The sequence below is a fragment of the Gouania willdenowi genome, chromosome 1 (genome assembly GCF_900634775.1).
Source record: "Gouania willdenowi chromosome 1, fGouWil2.1, whole genome shotgun sequence".
NCBI classification, from domain to species: domain Eukaryota; kingdom Metazoa; phylum Chordata; class Actinopteri; order Blenniiformes; family Gobiesocidae; genus Gouania; species Gouania willdenowi.
In genome coordinates, this window is record NC_041044.1 from 18,691,515 (window position 1) to 18,704,634 (window position 13,120).

The 13,120-nt window shown below is 39.3% G+C and overlaps 2 protein-coding genes across 6 annotated transcripts in view; one reads left to right on the forward strand and one right to left on the reverse strand.

The window, feature by feature from the left end:
* The window catches only part of marchf1 (membrane-associated ring finger (C3HC4) 1), a 49,275-nt gene extending 41,117 nt beyond the window's left edge, over positions 1 to 8,158 (forward strand). For 3 of the 5 annotated variants that reach the window (XM_028444329.1, XM_028444321.1, XM_028444337.1), the window contains 5 exons: positions 1,538 to 2,353; positions 3,240 to 3,420; positions 3,522 to 3,666; positions 6,842 to 6,886; positions 6,978 to 8,158. In XM_028444329.1, coding sequence (XP_028300130.1) covers positions 1,538 to 2,353; positions 3,240 to 3,420; positions 3,522 to 3,666; positions 6,842 to 6,886; positions 6,978 to 7,282 — 1,492 coding nt within the window. In that variant the 3' untranslated portion in view covers positions 7,283 to 8,158. The remainder of the gene's footprint in view (positions 1 to 1,537; positions 2,354 to 3,239; positions 3,421 to 3,521; positions 3,667 to 6,841; positions 6,887 to 6,977) is intronic. The other 2 variants (XM_028444344.1, XM_028444352.1) reach the window with 2 other exon arrangements.
* Positions 8,159 to 8,928: 770 nt separating this feature from the next.
* On the reverse strand, positions 8,929 to 12,761 carry tma16 (translation machinery associated 16 homolog). The gene is made up of 7 exons (XM_028444402.1): positions 12,665 to 12,761; positions 12,495 to 12,598; positions 11,214 to 11,251; positions 11,048 to 11,132; positions 9,713 to 9,861; positions 9,587 to 9,629; positions 8,929 to 9,511 (listed from the first exon to the last, which is right to left on the reverse strand). The coding sequence occupies exons 1-7, from the start codon at positions 12,665 to 12,667 to the stop codon at positions 9,325 to 9,327; spliced, it is 609 nt and encodes a 202-aa protein (XP_028300203.1). The 5' UTR covers positions 12,668 to 12,761; the 3' UTR covers positions 8,929 to 9,324.
* Positions 12,762 to 13,120: the final 359 nt, after the last annotated feature.

A 13,120-nucleotide genomic window follows, 5' to 3' on the forward strand; every position in this document is an offset into this window, starting at 1 on the left:
CAATATTACACAAAACAAGCTGCTTCTTCTTTTTTTTCAAACAAAACAACTTTACTGATAAAATTTAACATTTTACACATCACACAGTAGGACATAAAGCAAAACACATGGTATACATAAATGGCCGATACTACGAAGCATAATTATATTTTGGATTATCTCCGTTAGCAGGCTTCAGACAGAAGCTGTCCTAAGAATCTCGATTAAAACTCGCTAGGTTAAGCGTGTTGATTTCAGCCTGGTTATGTGCGCGCTCTAGTGACAGAGGTGGAGATTACAGCGTCAGACCAATCACACTCACTGAGAAACTAAAGAACAACTTATGTCACAATTGAGGAATAATTATTTAAAAATCTGAAGATTTTAAATCCATAATTCAGACCAAAATTAACACTGTTGCTGCAGTAAAAGAAGCAAATAATTAATTCAGGAATTGATGAGCGTTAATGCTTAAATTAGTGAGACTATAAACAGAGAATAAACAAATACTCTGATCTTTCTCTTTTACCTTGTCTGTGGCTCTGATGCTGCGTTCATAGCTCCACCTACATCATGAGGTGGAATATATTTATATTTTACATTATCTTACAGGACTGAGGCTCTTTGCATCACCCCAGAACATATGAATAAATTAATTTATCGGTCTGAAAGCACCCGATGTATTTATTTTACTTCATCAGTCCATCAGATAAAAATCTATATGTTTCCTATAGGATGTCATGGTATATAAAGGATACATATTCTCTCTCCCCTGTCGGCGTCACATCAGATCCACACAGCAGCGTGTTCACAATGATCCTCCTTTTATTGGTCAGGTCGTTTTTTAAGAGAGCTGATTGGTCAGGAGGCGGAGCTTTTGTATTCACTCATATCCGAGAAAAAAACCTGGTCCCAACCAGGGTAGTCGTTCAACCTAAGTTACCATGGTGATTTAGCTTCGTAATACGTTAGCCAGCTTCATAGTCCAGCACACACTGATTAAAGTTAGCGTAATAAGAGGAAATCTAGCTTCATAGTATAAGCCCTAAATTCTTAGTCCAGAAATTAACTTGAATATAAATAAACCTAAAAAATCTCACAAAACTACGACCCAGAACAATAAAATACACATTAATACTAACAATATCTGAAACACCCACATTCCAGTCACAAACAGGTCTAATAGGGGTCATCAAACAGGCTACTTCAGGTTTTCATTTGCTTTTTCTTCCATTTTTCATATCCTAAATGCCTGTTTGTGAACATCCTGTCATAGAAACCAATGTAGACACTTGTCATTGGCCGTTAAGACGTTAAATGTGTTCAGGCTAAATTTCAAGTGGGTCCAGTCCTACAAATAATTGACCATACTGAACATGAGTGAGAAGCTTATAGTTATAGTTTACAGTTTCACTGTCATCCTCTCTGTTAAAGGCTGAGCTTCACATTGTTTCATATTCATGTGTTTCATGTCTAGCCATGGTTTTTATTTTGTTGAACTCATCTTCATTTTCATGTGTGGTTGTGTGTGTGTGTGTGTGTGTGTGTGTGTGTGTAGTTCTGGCCAGCTGACCCGCTTAGAGGATGAGGATGCTGAGTCAAACAAACAAAAGCACACACACGCTTCCTCGAGTATGACTGTGACCAGCACGGCTCTGGGCTCATCCACTGTGGCCCAGAAAAAGCATGTGAAGCGACGCCACCGCCGCAAGAAAAGAAACTGCTCTGGCCTGGAGTGTGTCGAGACGAACGTCAAACTTGAGCAGAGCGACCGCAGCCTCAGCTCCGATCGCAGCGAGTTGGGTGAGAAGAGGGAGCGCTCCTCTAAGAACCGAAGAGAGCTCCCTCCTCGCCTCCGCTGCTCAGCACCTCCTCATTCTGACTCCTCGTCTGAGGCCGAGGCATTCCGTGATGATCGCAGCTGGAGCAAAGAAAAAGCCAGAAGAGCGCATCGTCGCAGTGGGAGCAGAGACAGAGATCTGACTAATGCGCATAAAGACAGAGAGAACAAGGCTGACAATATGGAGCTGCAGTCGGTGGGCTCTGAGGAAGGAAAGGACAACCAGCCGCTGGTGGAGGACTGCGGCGGTCTGAAGAAACGCCACAGCAGCAGAAGTTCAAGGAAGACTGACAGCCACGCATCAGCTAGGGAGGGGTCCAGGAGCAGAGAGGGGGAGAAAAAGGACAACAAGTCTCGAAACCCAGGGGGCAGCTCCTCATTGGCTGAGGAAGGCGAGGAACTCATCACCAAGAGATACCAGGAGAAAGGCTCAGGGGGCGGGGACATGTCGGTACCCACGCCACAGAACCATTGTGGTTTGAACGGGGGTGCTGCACAATTCTGCTCTGATGACTCTGAGCTGGAGGTCTGCAGGTTAGTGCGTGTGCAGCTGTTCGGGAAGTCGGGCCTACGTCACAGATGACGTTAGCGGTAGTAAATAAACAAGTGCTATCTTGAAATGGGGGAAACAACTAGTCCGCCTCCTGTTGTCTGATGACAATACCGGCTTTATTTAAACACTGGAGTTATTTATATCTCCTGTATTCTTACAAAATGGTATACAGTTATGAAGACGCACTACCAGAAGAGGCCAGTGGAAGTCCCAGCTATTAAAATATTCATGCAAACTTTGCCTAATGAAGCCCATTTTTATGAAATATCATGCAGTAAAATCCTTACATGCCATTAATCACAGTGTACATTTTTACAACAGTTATAAATACATTATATTGCCATCTAGTGATGGATAATGAAAACTAAAGCCATCAAGATGCCCCTAAAATTCTCAATCCTCATTTCAGATCTTAATTGTTCACTTACTCGTTATGAAATGTAGAGAGCACATGTAGAGATGAGACGTTTTGAAAACCAGTTTTTACCCTTGTCCACCCTACCAGACTCCAGCATATTTGACCGTCCTATGATGGAACGCTAACGTTTTCTGCGATTTTTCTCTTTTGGAATGATAAAAAAACTTAATATCTGGATTGTTTTTGCCATAGGACGAACAGCCAAACACAGAGCAGCTCTTCAGCATGGTGAAACCTCTTCTGTTACAACAGGAGTCAACATGTTGTTTTCCCCCAAACAAATATGGCGTCCGGCGTTACTAGGCAGAAACGTCACCACTTACCGAATGCCTGACTTCCTAAATAAAAGAGTGGAAGACAAAGAAGAGTGTGAAGCAGGAGCAGCAATCATTTCACCTGTGTGTTTTCTCTAACTGATGAGTGTGTGTATGTTGTGTGTGTGTGTGCAGGATCTGCCACTGTGAAGGAGATGAGGAGTACCCGCTGATCATGCCGTGTCGCTGCACAGGGAGCCTGAGCTTCGTTCATCAGGCCTGTCTCAACCAGTGGATCAAATCCTCTGACACACGCTGCTGTGAACTCTGCAAGTTCGACTTCATCATGGAGACGAAGCTCAAACCTCTGCGTAAGGTATGTCCGCACAGCCCAACACACGGACACACACATCCTAGGGTGACAGCGAGCACAGTTCAACCCTCTTATTGCATCTCCATCACTGCTGTGTCTTCCAGTGGGAGAAGCTAAACATGTCCAAGAGTGAGAGAAGAAAGATCTTCTGTTCAGTGTTGTTTCACCTGGTAGCAATAGTGTGTATGTTGTGGTCAGTCTACGTTCTGATCAAAAGAACCGCTGAGGAGCTCAGACTTGGAAAAAACGGTCAGTGTCCAGCACATTTTCCCACTCATTGACCAGAGGCACACTAAGAGAAATGCTCAAAAATTCGTTATTTTTCCCCCTTGGGTTTGGATTTTGTGGCGTTTAGAGAACAATTACAAATACGCACCATACAGTATATGTCTCCTCCTCATCCAAAAGGCAGTGCATGGGTGCAGCTGTTTCTATTTGTGAAAATATTTTTTTATTAGTGATAAAGACTAAATAAAACCAACACAAAGGTTTATAGAGTACTGGAAAGTAACTCAGGACATCATTGATCAACTCACTAGTTAGTTTTAAAAAGATTCTCTTTGGTATTGTTACTGTAAAGAGAAAGCAAAATGTACTCAAACACTCTGTTATGATCTGTGTTTACATTAGTTCCATCTCACCCATGTTTACAAGGTATTTACATATACATGCAGAAACTCTGGTGTAAACTCAGAGTGGATGTGATCTTCTATGTCAGGGATGTCCAACTCATTTTAGTTCAAATACGGATAAGTTTGATCTCAAGTGGGCCGCAGAAGTTGAGAATCGAACAATTTCAACATTAGTGCTACTTTGCATTTCCATGTGTAAATGATATAAAAGTATGTAGTATATAAGGCACCGACAATATCTAAACAATAAGTGACCTTATTCATTTAGGGCTCTATTCTTCCATGTGCGTGAGTCCAAAAGGCAGTACAGCGGCGCTGTTTGTGGCTGTGTGCTATTCTCCCCCTGTACTTAAGTCAGTCTCTGCGTGCCTTCATCCAAGTTATGTACTGTGGGTGGGGCAGCCCTGAAATGTGGGTGTTCCCATTCAAATTTGGCTTTACGCGCATTCTTCGGTGTGCGTAATTCCTTTTCCTCCTACGCGCTTCTAAACCTGGAATAAGTGCAGCGCTCCGATAAAGTGAAACATTATATTTCACTAGAAATATAGACTTAGTTACATTTGAAGCCACACGGACTCGTGCGTCGTGCAGCAGCAGCTGTGATCACTCAGCTGCTGCTGAGAGTAAAAATGACTTCCATCGTGTTATACAAGCATGGGAAAACTGCTTGTGACAAATTAAATGAAACTCCACTTGAATAATTGTAAAGTTCTACTTCCAAATAAAACTGTCAAAATGTATTATTTTCCATGGATGCCAATAATTATGTTTGGATATGATACAGTGATTTCAAATTACTCCCAATTTCTGCTTAATTTCAATAGATAATTCCCATCAAAAGTTTCTATTTTTTACTATTTCCAAAATTCCTGAGCTTAAATTCGCCAGATATTTTACACGCCTTTGTTGAGGTATCCACAACTAAATTATTTAGTAATTTTCACTGTTTTCTCAGCCCTTCTTTCTTTCCCCTGTGGGCCCATTTTGATGGTTTAAAGGGTCAGATTTGGCCCCTGGGCCTTGAGTTTAACACACGTGTCGTTATGTTAATCACACTAGACAGTACAGTGCAGGTTTGAATGGTGGGGAAGATGCAGGAAGTGTAAGGAAAAATCATTTTAGTCGATAGGTAAGAGCTTTTATTTCCTGTAAATGAAAACAATATTACACATCCTTTCACTATATGCGATCGTTCCTTTGATTGTAGCTTTTAAAGAGACTATTTCTGCTCTGAAAAGACAAACATTTAAATTGAATAAGATTCAAACCCATTGCTAAGAGTAATCTAACTTCTCCCTAAAGTAACTCAGCAGCACCACCTGGTGGTCAGAGGCTCTGACTACGCCTGTAACGTCACTCATTGGCTCTTCACTCTGTGCCTCTGGTCACATGGTTTGGTGTGTTTTTTGCTCTGAAGTGTTCCCATATCAGCCATAATATCATGACCACCTACGACTGATTGCTTTCTATCAGAACCAGCATCCAGTAGCTCAGTGGCTAATATACAAAAAGAGAACCACATGATGAACACATTTGATTGCACCTTATACAGTACATGACCGTTTCCAACAATTCCACTAATATTAACCTGAGCTTTACTGCCTGATTAATCTCACACATTACCCAGCTACACTAATCCAAAGATAAATGGTGTTTTTCTCCTAAACGTTGGTCATTATGTTATGGCTGATGATTCATGTGTTCATTATTAGAGATCCTGAACATACCTAAATAACTGCTGTACATCTATATATTTAATTAAGGAATTAAAACTAGAGATAAATATAATAATAAAATGTAATATTAGTTGATATTGGGTAATAGTATAAATCCCTCCATATTTTGTCTGAGGTTACCACTACATGTAGTGCAGTATTTTCTTATGAAATATGTTTGTCTTTTCATACAATAAATTCATTGATTATATTGGATACTTGAGTGATCACCATTTGCCCCCTAATATTGAAAAAAACGATGTGTTGTTGTTGAGACATATTAAAAATTGATATTTCACTTTAACAACACATTAGTTTCATATTTTGCGCAAATGTTTTATGTGGAATCAAATAAGTGGATTATCATAGACAGATATCTGTAGCGTGACCTGGATATTGGAGGGGGAGGGGCTTTATGTGTATATTGGTATCAGGTAAGACAAAAATAAACAAATATCAAACATCTCTATTTAAGGTAAATCTTGGTAAGTCTGTCCGTAGGAGTCCATTTAAAAGCTTTTGAACTTTTCATTAAATGCCTCAAGGTCAATGAATGATGGTGTTGTTTATTTGTGATCCACGTGTTAGTGTGTGTAGACCCCTCTGTGTTGTCGACCACATTCACACCTGTAGTGTAGTGTGTTGAGATGATAGACACGTGAATCTCAGTGCAAATAATATAATTCACTCACCATGTAGAAGAAACACTCATTTTGATCATTAGCATGTAGCTTTTTCCAAAAAAGTTGGAATGCTTTGTTGAGCATTAATACTTGTAATGATGTGCATCACAATTAAACTGATTATTTAATTTGTCCAGATGAACTCATTCAGAGTTTGTTTAACATAATTAAGATAATTGATTTCCTTAATCTTTTATAGTCAAAGGATTTAAAATTGTGCAGGGATTTAAATGAGTTGCACATCATTCTTATTGTTCCTTTCAAAGACTATTTTGGCATATACCTGGCGTCCATACTTCTATGGAAACTGAGCAGTGTTTATTGCACATCATAGACCGTAGAGATATTGAGATAGAGTAGAATAAAGAGAAACTACACTCGCTCTTGATTTCAGAAGAGTGGTGGAGAGTGTCTCTACTGAAGTACTATACACCGCAGGGTAAGAGCAGCATTGCACACACACCACTTTCCCTCAAACACATTTCATGTGGACTCACAGCTGCAGTTTGTGTGCACGTGTTTGTCTCCAGGTGTGCTGGAGTGGCCCTTCTGGACTAAGCTGATCGTGGTGGCCATCGGCTTCACAGGAGGCCTCATCTTCATGTACATCCAGTGCAAAGTTTACCTGCAGCTGTGGCGCCGCCTCAAGGCCTTCAACAGGATCATCACGGTGCAGAACTGCCCCGACAAGGACCCGCCCAGCCCCCTCGGCAACGGCAGACACGAGGCAGTGGAGGTACCGGTCAGTGCGGCCCCTGTGGGCCCCACAGAGGCTCAGATGGATTCAGACATGTCTGTGGAAGCCGCTGTTGCGCCGGTGCAAAACCCAGTATGAGCTGTTTGGCCCAAGGGTTCTGAATGACGCTTTGCTTCTTGAACAGGACAAACTGGTGGGATTTGAACCCCTGCATAGTTTCTATGCTGGCCCCTGCTCTGATTTCAAGATTCAAACCTGCTTTGAAGCAAACTTATTGATCTGTGAAAACTAAAAAGGGCTAAAAGTGAGAACGGAGGGAACATGTGAAAGAAAGACTGCAATACAATGTTCACTGCCACACCTTCTTTAGAATGCACTTTGTCAACCTGCACTGACATGAGTTTAAACACATTATGGCAGGGGTGTCAAACTCATTTTAGTTCCAGGGCCAAATACGGACCAATTTGAACACAAGTGGGCCACAGGTTTTAGGGGTGAAAATGAACTATTGCAACATTAATGTGTCAAAGTTTGCACATTAAAGATAAATTAGACAAATTAGTATGGAAGGCATCAACAATATCATAAGCAATAATTGACAGCTACTTAAATGTCCTTTATTTATTGACCACATTTTTATTTAATTTGGGTTCATTTTGTGGAATAAGTTGAGAAAAATTACAGGATTTTGGAAAAAAATTTAATTCTTTCAAACTGAATAATTCATGTTTTCTGTCATTTTCACTTTCTCCAGCGAGCTCAATCTGATGTTCTGAAGGGCCGGATTTGGTCCCTGGGCCTTATGTTTGACACATATGCATTATGGAAACCTCAGAGTGCAATGGTGAGGTCTCAGTCTGCTTTAGATGAAATCTAAAAGGTATTCATTACTACAGTACAGAAGGCTGCTACAGGCCTGGAAGGTTTGCTGTTTTTCCAGAGCTTTAGTATCACTATATGTGTGTGTGTGTGTGTGTGTGTGTGTGTGTGTGTGTGTGTGTGTGTGTGTGTGTGTGTGTGTGTGTGTGTGTGTGTGTGTGTGTGTGTGTGTGTGTTAATTGGTACAATTGTCTATTTTAGCCTAAAGCTTAAAATGGTCCTAACGTGTAACACCACTTTAACAAATATGGCAGCCCAATGAGAACTTTTGGTAGTTTAATTACTGCTTTGCATGAATCTCTCTATAAAAGCAAGAAAGTTCTGCGTGTGTGTGTTTGTGGAGCGAATATCTTCCTGACGTGGTGTCTGGTACCACAACCACAAAGAGGAAACATTTAACAGCATCTTAACACCTACAATAAACAGCACTAACCATAATAGCATTAACCACACACACACAATAATCACCCATGCACTAAGAAATGTTCAAATGCTAAATAAATACTTTCATTTGCACAAAATTGTCTTTAATCGGATCCTACCTAAAACGCTGCATTAATACAAACTTTAAGGGTAATGTACTAGTATCTTAAACACAAACATTTATGTCCACAAGTACAATATAGGCCTTTTAATCTCTACATTGGTATAATGAATGGGCTGACAAAAAAATAAATATTTTTTTTAAAGTATTGCTGTCATTAGCATTTTGTGTCTATGAAATGCTGCGATGCAACAAAAACCTGTAACATTGTAAACATAAAAACAGGTATTTGGTGCATATCCCTGCACACACACACACACAATATAAACAGCCTGATGCTGTTAGACAGACGCATACTGAGGCCTCCATGTTCACTCTGGACAATCAGTTCTTCACACACCAAAGAGTCTTATGACTAAAAAAAAAAAAAATAAGATTTATTTGAACTGACCTTTGAAACCTTTAAATGTCACATAGTGAAAAGTTATTTCACTCTTCATAGTTTAAAGGTGGTGTTAACAGGTATTTCTGATGTTTTGCTTAGTTTAGAGGGATTTTATCTCATTTTGTATCAAACAGCATCATTTTAAAAGATTTAAAGACTCAATGAAAACCAGTGTTTATAATTAAACTTCTTTTTCTGTGCAATAAACACCTAATGTAGATACTCTAACTCCTCCTCAGGCTGGTGTTTAGTTATTCATCACTTACTGACAAGGCTTCTTTATAATGACCTTTCCATCACAGCGCCCTCTGCTGGACACACCATGAGCTGAACAAGTTCCTGCAAATGTGCTCTTCATTACACAACGGAGCTTTAATTAGAGTCTTCCAGCAGTTCATCATTCAGATCCTCTTCATGCTCCACCACATCTTCCTCATTATCATCATCACCACAATCCTCCTCCTCCTCCTCTTCTTTATCGTTCTGTGTAATCACACCTTTGTTGGAAAACTTTCGAAGTTTAATGTTTGGGAGTTTCTTCAGATCTCCAGTCCACTCTCTGCCAAAACAGATCAACTTCAATCAATTCTAATAAACAAACTAAAACACAGCCTGAAACGTTATGTTGACTCACCTGAATGTTTTCAGATGCTTTGCATTGATTATGTCTGGGATCTCTAACAAAAACAAAAGGAGGAGTTTAGCAGAGGTACGTTTGTGCACAGACGTGTGTGTGTGTGTGTGTAGTGTGAGGACTCACCAAACCCCACCCCCTCAAATTGCGCCCGCTCTCGCTCAATGGTCTGTTTGATAACGTCCTCTCTGGAGCTATGGAGACGACCCTGACGACCTTTGATCCCGTTCACCAGCTCAATCTGCTCCAGCTCTGAATCAAACCTGTGCAGGTACCTGAACACACACACACACACCTTAATGCCTCCATGTTCAACATGAACACACAACCATCAGACTAGGGCTGGACGATATGACCTTTTTTTTTTTTTTTTAAATATCTCAATATTTTCAAGCTATATCACGATATATATCTCGATATTTTGCCCTTGCCTTGAGATGATGCTTTGATGCAAACAATCAAACCAGAATGGCAATACTCAATGTGTTTTCTCTGTGATGTAATGGGGTTTCTCCTAACTAATATAGCATAGCATAGCATAGCGCACCTGTTAGCAAACCCTTAAACTAAGGTAAGTCAGTTAAAGCCACATGTCACACAGGGACCTTTATTAACATAAGTGTAAAGAACAATATCAACATTTAGAAAACTAATTATGTGCATTTGTGCACATTTTAAAAACAACTTCAGCTGACCAAAGTGCTGTACTGTTTTTTTTTTTAATTATTATTATAATTAACTATCAATTTTGTGGCATAAATAATATATAAACATTTACCACTGTACCGCACTGTAATGATCGCCTTCTGAGGACTGTCCCTTTAAGGGCCATTGTAACGTAAGGTCAGAGTTGAGTCAGACCTGCCTACTTCCTGATTCGTACTGAGCACATAGACTTTGTTACTTTTCTGTTACCGTCCTGTCTGAAATTACATATTAGCAGTGTTTGAGCTTCCCCTGCATACAATAGACGTGCAGTGTTACGGTAACAAGTTGTTTTGAGTCCTGTTTACAAAGTTAAAGACCCGCAGAGACCTCCTTTAAGTGGAGGAGGAGGGGCTGTCTCCTCAGTGCGAGGGAGGCGGAGCAGAAGGGGTTTTGTGTGCGGATTTGCGGTAAATGGAAATTAATATATTGCTTTTTTTTAATGCAAACTGAACAATATCAATATAAACAATATTGTCCCGTGTGATATCGTGCTTTAATATATATCAATATAAATTAAAATATTGATACATCACCCAGCATTACATCAGACTAACATTTACAATAACATATTGTGATAATAAACAGGTGTTTGTATTAAAGGAATCCTCCACTGTGGCCTAAAACTAAAAATGGCCTAAAAATGATCTCACAGGGCGAGAGTTCCAACTGCAGTTTGGTAGTAGACAATGAAGCAGAGAAGAAGAGCTCAGTGCACAGTTGAGTGGCTGAAAACTGAGACTAAATGTGTCGGACCTTTCAATGATGACACAGGCGTCCTCTTTAGTGAAGCTCGTCTTTGTTGACTCAAGCTGACTCTGAAACCACAACAGCTTCTCACCTGGAACACAAAAAAGCGAAATATTTAAGCTTTAAAGAACAGATGTTAACTCGTCATTCTGGAAATGTTAAGTAGACTTACCAGTGTTATATAAACGGGATGCTTTTTCAGTCTTCTGCCTGCAGCAAAACACAAACCAATTATGTCACAGAAATACCCAAATTAGTTTTTTATTAGAAGATCTGAACTCCAGGGCAGGGACAAAAACATCTGTGTGTCATAAAAAGTTATACAGTATCTACCAAAGCTTTAGTGTTGCATTTACTTTGTGACTAAAATTTAGATTTCACGCCCTCATGCTTCCATCCCCAGGCCGTCCCAGCTCAGGGTGCAAGATAAGGCTGAACGATTAACCTTCATTGCATCAATATTGAGGTTTTCACTACTGCAATAACATAACCTCAGATGCTGAGGTTTTTTTCTTCCATCTTCATTATTTGAGTGATATATATGTTCACCAATCAGAATTGCCGAGAACGGCCTTCCTGGGCTGCTGGCCAATCAGAGATGGTTACAGGACACAAGCTTGTGTGCGCTAACAACAACCACACTAGGGTCCTATGAAATAAAAAAACGGAATCAACTGTTGAAACGCTGTCACCGTGAGAAAAAGGATGTTTTTTTTTTCTTTAAATGGGGAAATGTTTTGGGGAACACTCATTAGATGTGTCTTACTCGTTATTTTAAAATACATTTTCATTTTTGACATATGTTTTTGTTTATAGTTTTCTTTTTTATTAGAATTAATTATGCTTCCTCACAGTACAACTTATATCTTCTTTTTAATTGTATGTTACTTTATTTTTTTACATACAGTTTTGTTTAACTATGGGTTTTTTAAATTTATTTATTAGTATTTATTTTATTTCCTCACAGGAGTTAAAAACTAATATTTTTGGAAAAAACTGATTAATATTTCTAAAAAAAAAACGGAATTTTAATTTTTTTTGAGGAAAACAGAATTTGGGGGAATTTTTTTTTTTTAAACGCATGTGCATTTAAATGTATAAAATATTTTTCAAGATCGTAAATAGAATCTCACTATCTGTCAGAAAACTAGCAATTAGGTTTGTTTTTATTTTGGCAAAATCGTGCAGCCCTAACGTAGTGTTTGTTAAAAAAGTAGTCAAATAAAAGTACAGATGTTTTCTCTGACAGGACTAATAATGGTGATTAAAATATTCATCCAAATAATCGTGATGATCATTTCTGGCAACATTGATAGATTTATAATGTGTTTTCTCTCCCTGTAAAGCAGGTACTGACTCAGTGGTCACACAGCACCACTACATACTGTCATTAGAAGCTGTAAACTGTTGTTGTTGTTGTTCAGGAGTAAAGTTGGGTTCGTGTTCCACTCACCGGTCCTTCTTCTTCAGACGGACCTCCTCTCGGTTCATGTAGGCCGCCTTCCTGCTGTACGGATGGACCGCTTTGTCCTTGTCCTTGGTCCTGTTGGCCTTAGGCTGGAACACAAAGACACACAGCAGTGGGTGAGTGTCTATAAACACACTACAACACCACAAACTCACCATTTTTACTCCTCACAGAAGCACGTGGGTAGTCGACTGTGTTTACAACCGCACCGGAAGTAGTCCGACAGCGAATTAGGTTCGGGTTGTCGGTTGAATGAATAGAAAAATGTTCCTATTTCTCAGTGGTGTGCGATTTAAAAATCTAATTATAATAAAAAGATACAAACAAAACAAAACAACAACTATAAATAACTATATAAGTGTTTATATTGCTTACACATGTCATGGATATATTTAATTTCTGATCACTGTAATGACATAACATAAAATGTGTTATTAAATAATTGTAATTATTATTATTATCTTTTTTCAAGCTAAAATAATTAGCTAAATTCCTATAAAAAAAATACAGCTGTGGTTATTTTCACTCACTGTTTTATCGCACCGCAAACTTGGCCCATTTATTCAAAGCGCGCCTTCAAAATAATAACATTTGTTTTGTTTTTCAAAAAA

What these genes read in the sequence shown, in the direction of transcription:
- tma16 (XM_028444402.1), bottom strand. An exon ending in GCCTGTGTCATCATTGAAAG is followed by an intron (nt 9,862 to 11,047) that starts GTCCGACACATT and finishes GTGTGTGTTCAG; the next exon opens with GTACCTGCACAGGTTTGATT. An exon ending in ATTTGAGGGGGTGGGGTTTG is followed by an intron (nt 9,630 to 9,712) that starts GTGAGTCCTCAC and finishes TGTTTTTGTTAG; the next exon opens with AGATCCCAGACATAATCAAT.